A 17,823-nucleotide genomic window follows, 5' to 3' on the forward strand; every position below is an offset into this window, starting at 1 on the left:
GCCTGCCTTGGACCCAGCTGTATTGAACAACTTCCGTCCAGTCTCCAACCTTCGCTTTCTTGCGAAGGTTGTTGAGAGTGTGGTGGCGCATCAGCTCCCTCTGGTCCTGGATGAAGCGGATTATCTGGACCCTTACCAATCGGGTTTCAGGCCCGGGCACAGCACGGAGACGGCATTGGTCGCTCTGGTGAATGATCTCTGGAGGGCTCGGGATAGGGGGTATTCCTCTGTCCTAGTCCTATTAGACCTCTCGGCGGCTTTTGATACCATCGACCATGGTATCCTGCTGCAGCGTCTCAGGGGATTGGGAGTGGGAGGCACGGTTTTTCAGTGGTTCTCCTCCTATCTCCTGGGACGCTCGCAGTCGGTGTTGGCAGGGGGGCAGAGGTCGACCCCTAGGACTCTCGCTTGTGGAGTTCCTCAGGGGTCGGTCCTCTCGCCTCTCCTGTTCAACATCTATATGAAGCCGCTGGGTGAGATCATTCGTGGTTTTGGAGTTGGGTATCATCAATATGCTGATGATACCCAACTTTTTATTTCGACCCCAAACCACCCCAGTGATGCCCTCGCTGTGATGTCCCGTTGCCTGGAGGCGGTTCGGGTCTGGATGGGGAGGAACAGACTTCAACTCAACCCTGACAAGACTGAGTGGCTGTACATTCCGGCTTCCCGAGACACCTGGGATGTTCCACCTCTTTCTATGGGGGGTGAGCTTTTACCCCCTGTGGATAGGGCTCGCAACTTGGGAGTCCTCCTAGATTCACGACTCACTTTGGAGGATCACATAGTGGCCGTGACTAGGGGGGCTTTTGCCCAGGTTCGCCTGGTGCGCCAGTTGCGGCCCTATCTGGATCGGGAGGCCTTGTGTACGGTCACTCATGCGCTCGTGACCTCTCGCCTAGACTACTGTAACGCTCTCTACATGGGACTTCCCTTGAAGACTACTCGGAGGCTCCAACTGGTACAGAATGCGGCCGCGAGAGTTGTCTTGGGAGTTTCCCGGTACTCCCATGTTACACCTTTGCTCCGTGAGCTGCATTGGTTGCCAGTTGTCTTCCGGGTAAGGTTCAAGGTTTTGGTTATGATCTTTAAGTCCCTACATGGCATGGGTCCGCGATACCTCGAGGACCACCTGCTGCCGGCGTCGACTCCCCTCCGCCCTGTGCGCGCCCACAGAGAGGGCCTCCTCAGGGTGCCTCCTGTCAAGGAATGTCGACTGGTGGCCCCCAGGGGGAGGGCCTTCTCTGTGGGTGCTCCGGCGTTATGGAATCAACTGCCGGTCGAGCTCCGGATGGCATCAGACCTCCGATCCTTCCGTCGCGGGTTGAAGACCCATTTATTTGAACTAGCGGGTCTGGCCTGATGGGGGTACTTGGGTTTTTTATTGGTTTGTTTTAGTATTCTGGTTTTAACTTGGGCATTAATTTAATTATTTTTTAATGTTTGTATTGGTGTTTATATTTATGCCCTGTGAACCGCCCTGAGTCCCTTTGGGAGAAGGGCGGTATAAAAATCTCAATAAATTAAATTAAATTAAATTCCAAGTCTGTTATTCTGAAATATAATCTCTCGGCACAGCTATAACTGTAGTTCCAAAGAGTATACTTGGGAAAATAAGAGAGATCCAAGGATGCTCCTATTTATTTAGCCTGTAGTAGGTAGGAGACATAATGCTGGGTTTGAGAACTCACACTGTTTCTGTGGTCCATTCAAGTCATGGTGGCCCAAGGCTCACTCAGAGCTCAGTTTAAAGATGGGCAGCTCATTTCAATAATAATAATAATAATAATAATAATAATAATAATAATAATAATAATAATAATAATAATAATAATAATAATAATTGAGTTGGAAGGGACCATTCTAGTCCAACCCCCTGCTCAGGCAGGAAACCCTATACCATTTCAGACAAAGGGTTGTCCAGTCTCTTCTTAAAAACTTCCAGTGTTGCAGCATTCATAACTTCTGGAGGCAGGTTAATCCCCTGGTTAATTGTTCTAACTGTCATGAAATAAAAGAGAGATTTGATACAATTGCTTTCTCCCATCAGCCAGTTATTGCCTGCTTGGACAAGATGATTTAATTAGAAATGCTTGCCAACCTGCTATAAACACAGCATGGATTTGAACACTTTTTAATCATCTTTTTCTGCAAATCGCTTCCTATTCCTTTTCAAGCTTCTAAATATTTTTCCCCCTACTTTAAGCTTTGAAAACATAGGGGGGGGACTGCTTTGGAACTGAAAGTTCTCCAGGCATTTGCCTCTCCTGACACTTTGTGTTAGAAGCTCTAAAATCTTCCGGTGGAGATATTTTTTAAAGAAAATAATATTAAATACACCATTCTTTATTTTTTTTTAAAAAAAAACTTACACAGTTTGCTGTATTTTCAATGCAATCAATCTAAACTCCTTCCCTGCCCGTGCCAGGAAAAGAATTTCGAAAATAATTTTCATTTCTGGGATTGTTTTCAGCAAGCAATAAATTATTCATTTAGCAAGGAGAAATATTTTTGGCAAAAAAGTGGTATGTGTGGGCACACAGATACACACGCGCAAACATATTTGGGCATTACCCCAAATCATAACATGGTTTGGGGGGGGGGGTTGGGGGGAGGGGAAAGAATTCAGCTTCAGATCAAAGGACAGAAACTTTTTCTGGTGCCTCCTTCTTCAGGTCTTTGCATCATATTGTTCTGTACCAGCCTGCTACCGGCCCTGCAGATAAGGCAGGGACAACACCTTTACAAGAAGGCAAGAGGCTGGAACTAAGCCTGCCAAATTTATTAACGTAAAACAGCAAACAGAGCAAAGAGAGCAAACACGAACCATGAAACAGGAGCTATTCAAACGGCTGCCTTCAGCAAACCAGCCTTCCCACGCATTCCCCTTTTATACAGTTCAGGGTGTGGCTTCTCTCTGCCTCCTTCCGAGGTGCCCCATTGCCTTCCTCTGTTTACTCCTGATTGACTGCCTCCTGCGTCGGGCGTCCTTGAACAGGGCCAGCTGTGGGTCATCTTCATCCACGCTGTCAGGCTCACACAGCTGGGTCTCCGTGGTGACCAAGTGGGAGGGGCCTGGCTGAGGGATCTCATCAGCAAGATCTTCAACCCCCTCAGCAAGCTCTCCAACACCCCCCTCCTCCTCCTCTGAATCATCCGACCCAACTGCCGAACCCACAGGCTGACCCTGAATCACAACACATATAAATCTTCTCTCAAGACATATTACCCCTCCCTCCTCCAAAAGCAGCAGTTCAGTAGTTATCTAATTACAAAGGCCTCTTAAGAAACACACGCATTTAATTAGGTGTGTGAATTAATCCCACTCACCACAAAAGCTATCAAGCTTCTTAGGGGAGATTCCCAGTGAAAGCAACTTCGGAGGAACTGTATCGTGTTCCAGATTCCCATGGAGATTCTTTTCACCCGGTCCACGTTTCTTGATAAAATCTGTGGGCAGCCAAAGGGAAGAAAATAAGGGAGAGGATGAACAAGGGAAAAATGAGGTTTTAGGACAGACTGGACAACAAACAAACCCCCTGCCAAACAGAGTATTGTATTTATATTTGTTGTGTCTATGTATTGTTGTTGTTGGGTGCAAAGTCGTGTCAGACCCATCGTGACCCCATGGACAACGTTCCTCCAGGCCTTCCTGTCCTCTGCCATCTTCTGGAGTCAATTAAGCTCACACCTACTGTACTGCTTCAGTGACTCCATCCAGCCACCTCATTCTCTGTTGTCCCCTTCTTCCCTTGCCCTCCACCTTTCCCGGCATGAGGCTCTTCTCCAGTGAGTCCTTCCTTCTCATTAGGTGGCCAAAGTATTTGAGTTTCAACTTCAGGATCTGGCCTTCTAAAGAGCAGTCAGGGTTGATCTCCTCTAGGACTGACCGGTTTGATCGCCTTGCAGTCCAAGGGACTCGCAGGAGTCTTCTCCAGCACCATAGTTCAAAGGCTTCAATTCTTTGGCGCTCAGCCTTTCTTATGGTCCAACTTTCACAGCCATACATTGCAACTGGGAAGTCTATGTATACAAATGACTTTTTACAAGTTTTAAGTTATTTTTATTGTTATATGGGTGTGTTATACCAGGCTTGGAACACACTGACAATTCTCTTTGCTCTACAATGGATCATTCTTAAAAAGCTAGAAAGCAATATGATGGGGGGGGAGGGTGTTTAATTGAAACAAGGCTTTTTCCCAATTAAAGAACCCAATGAGTTCTTACATTCAACCCTGAATCCAACATTTCCAATTCACCACAAGCTTCTACAGGGATGGGCAGGTGACGTCATGTAGGTCCAGATGTTGCCATGGCAATAATGCAAATGATGTGATTTGGATGATATCATAGCTCATATAACATCCTCTAATATTTATGGAGATTCTCAATCATGCAGATCACAGTTGTCCCAAAGACGCTTTTTCCAAAAGGCAACTGATTTTCTTGGGGTTTTTTTTCCTTGAAAATGTTTCGCTTCTCATCCAAGAAGCTTCTTCAGTTCTTCTTCAGTTCAGAACTGAAAAAAGCATTTTGGATTAGAAGCAAAACGTTTTCAAGGGAGAGAAAAAACCGCAAGGAAGTCCAGTTGCATTTTGGAAAAGCATCTTTGGGACATTCTCTGATATCAGTGTGGTTTTTAATAGAGAACAATATTTCTAAGTCATCTCCTTGTACTGTATGTTCAGCATCTAATAGCATGTAACAACTATCTTGAGAACTTTAATCTCTTTCATCTTGTAGCACAGACAGAGGTGGCAATTTCCAGAGAATGAACAAACAGGATTATGGAATTCTGGGGTCAACAGGATTTCCTCTAGCAGCTCCAAGACATACCTTCTTGGAAAACTTGCGGTTGTCTTCCACAAATCTCCTCTCACGTGGAAAAAAGGTTCTAAGGCTTGCTCTTATCTGAAATAAAGCAGCAACAGCTACACAACATCAGTATTCAGAGTTCCATTGAGCATTCGTTTAGAGTACAAAGAAGAGCAACAAAGATGATTAGGGGGCTGGAGGCTAAAACATATAAGGAACGGTTGCTGGAATTGGGAATGTCTAGTTTAATGAAGAGAAGGATGAGGGGTGACATGATGGCATTACTCCAATATCTCAGGGGCTACCACATAGAAGAGGGAGTCAAGCTATTCTCCAAAGCACCTGAAGGCAGGACAAGAAGCAATTGGTGGAAACTAACCAAAGAGAGAAGCAACCTAGAACTAAGGAGAAACTTCCTGACAGTGAGAACAATTAATGAGTGGAACAACCTGCCTCCAGAAGCTGTGAATGCTCCAACACTGGAAGTTTTTAAGAAGAGACTGGACAGCCGTTTGTCTGAAATGGTATAGGGTTTCCTGCCTGAGCAGGGGGTTGGACTATATGACCTCCAAGGTCCCTTCCAACTCTGTTATTCTAGTTTCTAGTTTCCATTCAAGCTTCAGCCCACAGCAGTGACAAACGTACACCAGGATATATTTTGTTAATATTCCTTTTATCTAAAATGTCCACTCCAATTGAAACCTTCCTTTTTAAGCTCTTCTTCAGTCTTGGAGAAAAGGTCATCCAGAAATATGTCCACATTCATAAAGAGATAATTCAGGATGAACCTTAGTTTATGGAAACCCAATTCTGATCTCTCCCACAATCAGCAGAGAGAAATGTTGACTTCTACTTTTCAGGAACCCATTTATTTATTTCAGTTTATTAACCACCCAACTCCACTGGACTCCAGGGAGTGGAATACAGTGGAATTGTACGTCTGATCTCTAAACCAAAGTTAACCTTTACAATAGTTTGCTGAAACAAGTCAGTGTCAAAAGTGATGGGTTCGTGTACTATTGAAAGACACAATTCAACCACTCGGACAGTCTCTAGAGCATTGCCATCCCCAAAACTGACAACCACCATTCTTTGCTGGCTGAGAGTTATGGACTTTGACATCCCGTTTATAGGGTGCCAAGGTGGGGAAGGCTTATCATTCATCCCTTCTCCTCTAAAGATTATAGACTTACAGGATTAAACAGGACCTCTATCTCCAAGTGGACCATGCCTTTAGATGGAAGCTCCAAATCTTTATTCTTTAGCACATAGCAACTTTGTTGTCCATTTTTAATCTGTAGGCAACAAATAAAGAAAAAAAAATGTCAATATATATATAAGCTCAATAAAGCTGCTATTTATATAGCACAACTAAAGAGAGCAGAACAGAGCAAGAACGATGATTAGGGGAGCAGAAGCTAAAAGGTATGAAGAACGTTGTGGGAATTGAGTATATCTAGTATAATGAAAAGGACTAGGAGTGACATGACAGCAATATTCCAATATCTGAGGGACTGCCACAAAGAACCTCTTCTTATTTTCAACTTATTTTCCAAAGCACAAAAAAGCAAGACAAGAAACAATGGATGGAAACTAAGCAAAGAGAGAACCAACCTAGAAATAAGGAGAAATTTCCTGACGGGGAGAACAATTAATCAGTGGAACTCCTTGCCTCCAGAAGTTGTGGGTGCTCCATCACTGGAGGTTTTTAAGAAGAGACTGGGCACCATTTGTCTGAAATGGTCATGGGTTTCCTGCCTGAGCAGGGGGTTGGACCAGAAGACCCCCAACGTCCCTTCCAACTCTGTTATTCTGTTCTGATCTATTCTGTTCTAAAATCAAGTCAAGCTTGGCTCCGAAGTTTGTTTTCAAACTGCAAGCAAAACTGAAGTCCACACACACATACAAGCTGTCCTGCAAGAGGCAAGTTCATTATTTTCCCTACAATGAAAGGAATATATCAGCCTCAAGCCTAAATCTGTATTCTTTGTTCCAGCAACTTTCCAACTTTGCTTGCTTCTTCAAAGTTTAGAGCAGGGCTCTCCAACCCCAGGCCACACCCGCCAAAACGGCAGGCGAGTCCACAAGGCTTCATTTGTGGAATAGATGTGGGATTTAGGTTGTGCATGCAAAACCATTCCCCCACCACCAAAAACCCTGAAGCCGCTGCAGCCACCAGCCCACAGAACCAAAAAGATTGGGGACCCCTGCATTAGAGGAACCTTGTGGTCTGTTGTTCAAGGGCCACATCTACGTTTCTGTGGCACATTAAGGGCCACACTTCAGACTTGGGGTGGAACTAGGGCCCATTTTTAGATGGGGGGTGAGAGTTCAAAGGGGTGGAATAGCGCTCTGTACATCTGCAAAGCAATGCCCCAAATTTTGTCCCTCATCACCTTCCAAAATGCAAAACAGAGCCACCTTTTCAAATTAGACCATGCCAGGCTGCTTTTCAGGTCACAAAATTGTGGATTAAAGCAAACCAGACAGCATAAAAAAACAAGGGAAAAGAAAAACAACAACAATGATGTTATATTTTTTTAAAAAACTATAGTCAAGTGGAAATGAACAAATAAGTATGTATGTATGTATGTATGTATGTATGTATGTGTGACAGACAGACAGACAGACAGACAGACAGACAGACAGACAGACAGACAGATAGATAGATAGATAGATAGATAGATAAAGGTAAAGGTTCCCCCACACATGCGTGCTAGTTGTCTCCAACTCTAGGGGCCGGTGCTCATCTCCGTTTCAAAGCCGAAGAGCCAGCGCTTGTCCGAGGACGTCTCCATGGTCATGTGGCCAGCATGACTAGACGCCAAAGGCGCATGGAACGCTGTTACCTTCCCACCGGAGTGGTCCCTATTTTTCTACTTGCGTTTTTACGTGCTTTCGAACTGCTAGGTTGGCAGAAGCTGGGACGAGTAACAGGCGCTCACTCTGTTACGCGGCACTCGGGATTCGACCCGCCAAACGTCCGACCTTCTGATCGACAAGCTCAGTGTCCTAATCCACTGAGCCACCGCATCCCTTATATACATATACATACATATATATACATACATACATACATATATATGTGTGTGTGTATGTGTGTGTGTATGTATACCCACACACACATATATATATACAGTACACACACACACACATACACACACACACACACATATACATACATACATACTGGGTGGGGAACCTTGCCTGGGAAACTCAATTAACCCTGTAGGAAATCATCAGCCGCCATCAGTTACAATTTTAAATGGCTCTTTTCTTCCAGATACCATAAAAACAATGCCTTCCCCAATACAGATAGTCCTCCACTTACAACAGTTCATTTAATGACCATTCAAAGTTGGAGCAGCATTGAAAAAAGTGACTTATGACTGTTTTTCAAACTTACGACCATTTTAGCATATCCATGGTCACATGATCCAAATTCAGATGCTTGGTAACTGAGCCATATTTATGACGTTTATGCAGGGTCCCAGGGTCACGTGGTCCCCTTTTGCGACCTTCTGACAAGCAAAGTCAATGGGGAAGCCGGATTCACTTAACAACTGGGTTACTAAACAAATCTGCAGTGATTCACTTAACAAAAGGTTCACTCAGCAACAGACATTTTGGGCTCAATTGTGGCCGTAAGTCGAGGACTACCTGTCATCCCCGAAGCACATCAGCTACCCCAAATCCAGGAGCCTTCAGTTCCACACACACACACACACCATGATTATCCCCAAGTATGTTGAATCTACAGAATCATAACTGGAAAAAATATTCACACATACTCAGAGAAACGAAATAAACACAAATAACAAAAAACAAATGGATTCCTATAAATAGTTTGGTGGTGCCTTGAATATAAAATATATTTCCTAGGCTCTAATTTGTTTGTTGGCTTCTGTTGTGCTAAATGGGAGCTTGTTGTTTTTTTTAAAAAAAAAACAATTTTGAACCATTTGGCTCATCAAGAAAGGTGGCTTTGGCTTTGAAAAAATACGGGAGGAAAATATACATTATACACGCTACAATAAGGATTGATTACACATTTGGTTTCTCCTCTGTCTCGCTCCCCTCCCAACTCCAGGCCCTGCTTTTAGGATGAGAAATAACTTGATTCAAAATAATGTAACATGAAAGCTGTCAAGGAATGGGGGGGAAAGAATCATCTTTGGCAGAACAAAACACCCAAAGATGATTTTGAAATTGCAGCTGCATTTTAAGATGCTTTCACAAAAGCCTGGTTAAGATTTAAGAAAGGAGGTCACTATATTCAATAGCACACAGTCCATGTGTAATGACTATCCCGGTTTATACACTTCCATGAAAGCTAAAAAACGACATGGGCAATTCAGTTCATTATCAAGGAAGGTATGTTTTCATTTATTCATTCATTCATTCACTCATTCATTCATTCATTCTATAGCCAGTCATCTCAATCTGGGCAGCCTACATTTCAAATTGTCTGTCTGTCTGTTTGCCTGCATATCTGTCTGTCTGTCTGTCTGTCTGTCTGTCTGTCTGTCTGTCTGTCTGTCTATCTATCTATCTATCTATCTATCTATCTATCTATCTATCATATATCTATCCCTCTATCTATGGTATGTATCTCTATATATTTGAAGTATTTGTTATACGTATGTATGTATGTATGTATGTATGTATGTATGTATGTATGTATGTATTATAAAACATCCGGATTAAATACACACAGTAGTAGGATACCAGACCTCATTTTGTGATGGTTTGAAGTTACAAAACATCACTGAAAAACGAGACCTATGACCGTTTTTCACACTTATGACTATTGTAGCATCTCCATTGTCACATGATCAAAATTCAGAGTTTGCACCACCAAATATACCAGTCCATGTTGGTCTTTCAAAATAATACGAGGCTGAACTATGCTTTATTCTCCCTTCAATTCTTTTTTAACTTTTGTATCTCTGTATTTTTATATGTTTGCCCTGTTCACCGCCCTGAGTCCTTTGGGAGAAGGGCGGTATACAAATAAAATTATTATTATTATTATTATTATTATTATTATTATTATTATTATTATTATTATTATTATTATTATTATTATTATTATTATTCAAGAGATGTAGATTTTCCCCCCTCTCTTTCAAAGGGAGTCAGTTAGGAAGAGGAGGGGGCCAAACCTCCCACTGCTTCCACTTTCTTTTCACTTCAATGATTATACAACCAGACACCTTTGCTGACCTCTGGCTAGCCAGAGTCAATGCAAATAAACCAAGATGGCAACCTCTGTGTTAGAGCAGAGCAGCAGGTTATAAATCAAATAAATAAGAGGGTGCACAAACAGTCACTGTTGTGAACTAATAATAATAATAATAATAAAAAACACATTGGCATAATTTAATCGATCTGGGTTCTTTCAGGCTTTATTCGGTTTGGCCAACAGGTTTCAGAGAAGCCTTCTTCTTCAGAAATGTGCTCCTCACATTTAGAGATGGCAAAAGGTGAAATACAAGACTGAGTGGAAGGAAAGAATTTCCTTCCAGCCGTGCTGACTCAGGAATTCTGGGAACTGAAGTCCACAAGTCATAAAAAGAGCCAAGGTTGCCTACCACTGGTCTAGAGCAAGAATTGAAAAGAAGCCCAGAAGAAGACAAAGGAAAACCATTTCTATATTGTCATCAACAAAATTACATAGTTGTTAGGGGGCGCAATGGCTCAGCGATTAAAAGGCTGAACTTGTTGAGCTGTAAAGCAGACGTTCAGGTTCGAGACCCGAGCACCGTGCAACGGAGTGAGCTCCCGCTCCTTGCCTCAGCTCCTGCCCACCTAGTAGTTCAAAAACATGCGAATGCAAGTAGATCAATAGGTACCACTTTGGTGGGAAGGTAACAGCAGTCAGTCATGCTGGCCACATGACCACGGAAATGTCTTCAGACAACACTGGCTGCCTCGGCTAAGAAACTGAGAGGAGCACGATCTAGAATCGGACACGACTGGACAGGGGAAACATTTACCTCTATTGATAGTCCTCATCCTATAGCCACAACTGAGCCCCAAATTTCTGTTCTTAAGTGAGACATTTATTAAGTGAGCTTAGTCCAAGGGTAGGAAACCTTGGCTCTTTTATGACTGGTGGACTTCAACTCTCAGAATTCCTGAGCCAGCCATGCTGAGGGGAAAGGGAGAAGTATCCAAGCTGAGCCAAACTGGCTCAGGAATTTTGGGAGTTGAAGTCCATGAGTCACAAAAGGGCCAAGGTGGCCTACCCCTGGCCTAGGCCTAGGCTGCTTTACGACTGGTGGACTTCAACTCCCAGAATTCCTGAGCCAGCCATGCTGAGGGGAAAGGGAGAGGTATCCAAGCTGAGCCAAGCTGGCTCAGGAATTCTGGGAGTTGAAGTCCACGAGTCACAAAAGAGCCAAGGTTGCCTACCCCTGGCTTAGTCCCATTTTATGACCTTGCCACAGTTGCAGTTGTTAAGTTGGTCACACAGTTGTTAAGCGAATCCGGCTTCCCCATTGAATTTGCTTGTCAAAAGGTCACAAAAATATAATCACATGACCCCAGGACACTGCAACCGTCATAAATATGAGTCAGTTGCCAAGAGTTGCCAAGATCCAAGAATTTGGATGACATGACCACAGGGATGCTGCAAGGGTCATAAGGTCACTTGCAATGAAGCTGAAACACACTGGAATATCCAGAGGTAAGAAATATTACCTTAATCTCAGCTCTACTAACCTTGGTACCCTTCAGATATCCCAAAGTTCTCCAGGTAGCATGGAAACTACATACTTGAAGGATGCTCAGATTACAGAAAGCTGTTCTAGTCTCTCCAATACGACAAATTAGAAGCTTGAGCAATCCTACAAGGATGTTTAAATGACTGAATACACACACACACACACACACACACACACACACACACACACACACACACACATATATGCAAACCCGAATATCTGGAAAAATCTAATATTCTTCATGTAAAGACTTCCAAACTGAATGTGTAAATGAAGATTCAATCAACCAGGCCAAAAGTATCTAAAAAGGTTAAATCAACTGGACCAAACTTTATTCCAAACTGAACAGACTCTTATCCTCACTAAACAGTCCTGCAAAATATCAGAGTTCGGGCTAGACATTCTCCAGCCTCATGGATAGATTTGCTCAGCCATTTGTACGAAACATGCCAGGTGAAATGAAATGTGTGTGAATTCAGCACTACTAAGGACTACTAATGCTGAATCTATTAAGCATGAACCCCGTTGACCGCTGGAGAATTTTAATGAAACGGGAAAACGTTGGGAGTTCCGATACAGAACAGGGCAGTAAGGAGATCAAGCTCTTAAGAGGGGAATGGCCATTGCTCTCCTCTTCCAAGAAAAACGACTTGGCAACTTTCCTCCCTTTTTACACACACACACACACACACACACACACAAACCCACACAAGCATTTATTTACAGAAGTACATCTGGCTTCAATGCAGATGCAGCCTTTGCGGTTGAAAGCATGGCACACAACGGTTCCAGCAGAACTCAGGATTTTCCACCGCAGGGTAAGATGGGGGGAGAGCTAACAGCTGCAAGGAATCATCGAACATTCTCATATCTGAGCAGAAATTCATCACTTGGCCAACCCAGGAAATTGCTGTCCAAATGTTGTGTACAAGTTCTCTCCTCCCTGCCCTACCACGTTCTGGAGCTGTTTCCCGCTCCCCACCCCCCGCCCCGATTTCCTTCTGTGAGTTATCAGCCACAAGGAAATCTTTACGATGGTTAATGCAGATATCGCAGAAGTTGAATTTTTCAAATTACTTCCTTCAATGTTAAGTAAAACAGACGGGGGTAGAGGAAGAGGAGAGAGAGAGATAACTTGCTCTTGAGAAAGAACTCAAAAATGAGCATTCGGTTGCGGATTCCGTGTGGATTCCAGGATTGGCCAAGTAGCTCTAAGTTTACCAGTTTAGAGAAAAAAACTTTATTCCATGGAGCGCGGCCTCCGCAAATTATGGGATTATAGTCGTAACTAAATTTATACTTGCTAGGCACAATGCAGTTTTTCAGTTTGAATTAAGCTTACTGGGTCAGAGAGATACAAGAAAGTAATATCAAGTCTCTCATGTTTTGAAAGTATGTTATCCAACTGGCAACAGTTCAGCTTTCTCTTTTAATCTAGTAATTACTGCTGTGGTAGCACAATCTCTACCCAAACTTTGAGCAGCTTTCCTTTCCTTTCCTTTCCTTTCCTTTCCTTTCCTTTCCTTTCCTTTCCTTTCCTTTCCTTTCCTTTCCTTTCTTTTCCAGTCCAGTCCATTTCCTCCTCCTTTTCCTTCCTCCCTCTCTCCCTTCCTCCCTCTCTCCTTTCCTTTCCTTCCTCTTTCCTCTCTTTCAATCTCTCCTTCCTTCCTTTCCTTTCCTTTCCTTTCCTTTCCTTTGAGCTTGTCGATCAGATGGTTGGCAGTTTGGAGGTTGAATCCCGAGTGCCGCGTAGCAGAGTGAGCGCCTGTTACTCGTCCCAGCTTCTGCCAACCTAGCAGTTCGAAAGCACGTAAAAATGCAAGTAGAAAAATAGGGACCACTCCGGTGGGAAGGTAACAGCGTTCCGTGCGCCTTTGGCGTCTAGTCATGCCGGCCACATGACCACGGAGACGTCCTCGGACAAGCGCTGGCTCTTCGGCTTTGAAACGGAGATGAGCACCGGCCCCTAGAGTCAGAAACGACTAGCATGCTTGTGTGGGGGAACCTTTACCTTTTACCATTTCCTTCCTCTTTTCCTTCCTCCCTCTCTCTTTCCTCCTTTCCTTTCCTTTCCTTTCCTTTCCTTCCTCTTTCCTCTTTTTCAATCTCTCCTTCCTTCCTTCCTTCCTTCCTTCCTTCCTTCCTCCTTTCCTTTCTTTTCAAGTCCAGTCTATTTCCTTCCTCTTTTCCTTCCTTCCTCTTTTCCTTTCTCCCACTCTCCTTTCCTTTCCTTTCCTTCCTCTTTCCTCTCTTTCAATCTCTCCTTCCTTCCTTCCTTCCTTCCTTCCTTCCTTCCTTCCCTTTCCTTTCCTTTCCTTTCCTTTCCTTTCCTTTCATGCTCATATGTGATATGAAGCTCTGTCATATAATGATGCAATTATATTATTTCCATATTGCATCCAGATAATCTGATTTAGTTACATATGGAGAGAAAAAAAACTGTCCATTCAGAATGAAGGGCTGTGCCTAACACACTGAGATTGTCACCAGAATAGATGTATGGTGGACAAAGCATGAAATTCACAAAAAGAAAACCTACAAGCTACTTTGGGTGCCTTTATCTATTGGATTAGTTATCTCCAGCATAAAGAAAACCACCAAAGCAGTTCACCATCTTCCCACTCTCTGTAATACAAAAGTAAACTTCATTCCTTTCTTTTCACAAACCACTTTTTCCCAATCCAGCTCCAAATGCAATAGAACAACAAACTCAGATATGGTAGGACTGCCTTTAACTACGTATGCTAAAAAATCTACAGAACGCAGTCCTAAAACATCTGGATCTACGCTGTAGCTCTCAGCTCCATCCCGGCAACACGAGGAAAGCCTTTTTCTCCCTCTTGTTTCAACAACCATTTGAGCACATTGTTCACTGGGGATGTGCAAAACACACCGATTCCAGATCGTTCCGCTTGCAGATTGGTGAGTTTTGCACATTGCTAGTGTTTGCTTCATTTGCTAGGACCCACCAAAGCACAAATAAAGGAAGATGAGAATTGGAGCTAGTCTCAGGCAACCATCTGGCCGCCCTTGAAATATTAATTTATTTACTTATTGTATTTCTAACCCATCCACTACCCAGATTTCTCACAGCCGATTACAAAGTGACTAGAATCATCAAAAGGTTTCGAAAGCATCGGAAAACAAAGAAAGATAAAAAGATTAAAGCAATGCAAACCAATGGAAAACGATCCAATAGCCCGAGAAGGAAAATAAGCTGAAGTCTAATTTTTCAATGTAAAAAAAGAAAAAAGTCCAATCTTTTACCATTTATACACTACTGTGATTCTCCTCCTACAATATTCAAGTATAGAACAGGAACTAAACATTAAGTTCAGTTCAACTATTAAATTGCCTAAGCAGGAGAGGAGTGTTTTAGTTTAATGCTAGGAAGAGAAACAAGGGACACGGTGGCTCAGTGGGTTAGGACGCTGAGCTTGTCGATCAGAAGGTCGGCAGTTTGGCGGGTCGAATCCCGAGTGCCGTGTAACAGAGTGAGCACCTGTTACTCGTCCCAGCTTCTGCCAACCTAGCAGTTCGAAAGCACGTAAAAAGGCAAGTAGAAAAATAGGGACCACCACGTTGGGAAGGTAATGGCGTTCCGTGCGCCTTTGGTGTCTAGTCATGCCGGCCACATGACCACGGAGACATCCTCGGACAAGCGCTGGCTCTTCGGCTTTGAAACGGAGATGAGCATTGGCCCCTAGAGTCGGAAACGACTAGCACGCATGTGCGGGGGAACCTTTACCTTTTACATAGGAAGAGAAATTATTTTTAATCTGTCTTTTCGACTTACTGTAATTCTCTCTTTTTGTTTTGCTTTTTAAATTATGTTAGCCACCTGGAGTATTCCGCAGAGTAGAAAAGCATCTACTAAGTAAGCAAAGCAATACAGATTGTCCTCGACTTGCGACTGTAATGGGTATCAGAATTTCAGCTGCTAAGCAACGTGGTTCTTAAACAAGTCACACGAACTTTGCAAACTTTTTGGTGCCGTCATTAAGCGAATCACACAAGAGTAAAGAAGATCCAGTCTGCCATTTTGCTAAGCCGCTAAAGTTTGATAACAAATGGGAGGGAGGGGGGAGGTGCTGCAATAGTTGCAACTATGAGGACAAGTTTTGTGTTGTTTTTTTCCAGTGCCATCCTAACTTTCTACAATTGCAGACCGAATGGTCATAAGTCAAGGGCTGCCTGCAATTAAATAAATGCCATCCTAAATTATGCATTCAGGGCCCAGTTCTCTAGTCACCTCTACGTTCCCTGCAGAGGTTCATCAAGCAGAAGGTATTCCTTGAGGTAATCTAGCCTCAAGCTCTTTCAGGTTCACGTGAATTATTAGATCACGTGAATTATTAGCACCACTTTACAAAGTTATTAGTAAGACCATACTTAGAATACTGCATCCAGTTTTGGTCACCACATTATAAAAAAAAGAGGTAGAGACTCTGGAAAGAGTGTAGAAAAGAGCAGCAAAGAGGGTTAGAGGGCTGGAGACTAAAACATACGAACAACAGTTGCAGGAATTGTCGAGTCTAGTGAAAAGAAGGACCAGGGAATGACACCACAGCAGTATCCAATATTTATTTTATTTTTTTATTTAAATTCCATTTATATCCCGCCCTTCTCCGAAGACTCAGGGCGGCTTACAATCTAAAGCACAATGTGCTTAGCAATAGCCTTCATTCTACGTATATGCCTGCTTATTAGGGCTTTCCCCCCCCCCCAAGCAGCATTATTACAAAGTCAGCTTAATTGCCCCCAACAATCTGGGATGGAAACTAATCAAAGAGAGAAGCAAAGAACTATGGAGAAAGTTCTTAATGGTGAGAGCAATCAACCAGTGGAACAGCTTGCCTTCAGAAGTTGTGAGTGCTCCATCACTGGCGGCTTTTAAGAAGAGACTGGACAGCCATTTGTCTGAAATGGCATGAGTTCTCCGGCTTGAGCAGGGGGCTGGACTGGAAGACCTCCAAGGTCCCTTCCCGCTCTATTCTATTCCAAGAGACCGGACAGCCATTTTTCTGAAATGGTGTAGCGTCTCCTGCTTGAGCAGAAAGTTGGCCTAGAAGACCTCCAAGGTCCCTTCCAACGGTTATTCTGTTAAACCAAGTCTTTCAATTGAGCCCTAGAAACACCCCACAGTATTATTTGTTCTTAACACACGGGCTAGGCAAGAGAGAGAATTAACATTCTCCTTCCCTTTCTCCACTTTATACAGCCACATGGACGTCTCCCTCCCTCTCGTAGCCCCGTTTGGGGGAAAATCTGAGTGGCTCTTGACAAACGTCTATAAAATCAAGAGGAAAGGGGAGGAAATTGAGATCTAACATATCCCTGTCTAACTCACACAGCCGGCTGCCTCACACACAAGCCATTTGGCAAACACAAGCTCTCCAGGAGACCAGCTGCTCACGCTGTTCCCGTCCAGCGGCATCAGGGATACGAGGATTTGGGGAGAAATTAACAGAGTCATCAAAAATTGAATAAAAGATGTTAAGGAGTTGTTCCTTCCCTGTAAACATCAAACGGTTCGGCGCACGAGGCGAGCTTTGATAACCATTCCAAAAGAAAAAGAAAAGGGAGGAAAAAAAGTCAAGCAAACATTGGAGAGCTCCAGATACGAAAGAACAGGATCAAAAAGAGCATTATATCTATATATGCTTTAAAAAGAGAGAGAGAGAGAGAGAGAGAGATTAAGCCAAGATATTTGGGGAAAGGATTGGCCAGCCTTGAAGAACACAATCTGAAGCTTCCTGTATTCATGGCTGGGGGGGTGGGTGGGGGGAAATACAGCAGCATGTTTTAGACGTACAAAGCACCTCCAAATGTATCTTGAGAGGCAGCTGTTTCTGACCATAGTAAGATTTGAACAACATCTACCTGCTAGTGCTATGGGATATCTCCTAATTTTAAAAGTGTGAGTTACTCTTCAAAAGAAATCCCGCGCAGCCTGCCTTAAAAACTGTTTCAAAGGACAGTCCAAAGGGAAAAAAAGAAACCGAAGTGGGGAAGAGCAGAATACAGATGTGCAAAGAGCCTAATAAGTTTGAAGTGGCTCACAGGTCAAGAGCAGCGTTGCCGTAAAGCTGCACGTTTTCAGATTCCTTTGAAAGCGACTTCTCTCCAATTAAAAATAGAAAGTTTGAAAGCGATGTGAAAAGCTATGAAAGTCGAGAAAAGGAATGGTAACTTTCCTTCAGACCACCTTGGGCAGCGGCTGATACGGTTTAATGAAAGAGGAGGACTTGATAAAACTCTCTGGCAAAAGAGACCGCAA

The 17,823-nt window shown here is 43.4% G+C and overlaps 1 protein-coding gene across 2 annotated transcripts in view; it reads right to left on the bottom strand.

Annotated features, from left to right (window-relative positions):
• Positions 1 to 17,823, bottom strand: part of MCTP2 (multiple C2 and transmembrane domain containing 2) — a 154,740-nt gene that overhangs the window by 52,614 nt on the left and 84,303 nt on the right. For both annotated transcript variants that reach the window (XM_083371334.1, XM_083371335.1), the window contains exons 15-17: positions 6,009 to 6,110; positions 4,837 to 4,911; positions 3,331 to 3,450 (exon numbers count right to left, since the gene is read on the bottom strand). In XM_083371334.1, the coding sequence (XP_083227460.1) occupies positions 3,331 to 3,450; positions 4,837 to 4,911; positions 6,009 to 6,110 (297 nt within the window). The remainder of the gene's footprint in view (positions 1 to 3,330; positions 3,451 to 4,836; positions 4,912 to 6,008; positions 6,111 to 17,823) is intronic.

Source organism: Vipera ursinii (genome assembly GCF_947247035.1).
Source record: "Vipera ursinii genome assembly, chromosome: 11".
NCBI classification, from domain to species: Eukaryota; Metazoa; Chordata; class Lepidosauria; order Squamata; family Viperidae; genus Vipera; species Vipera ursinii.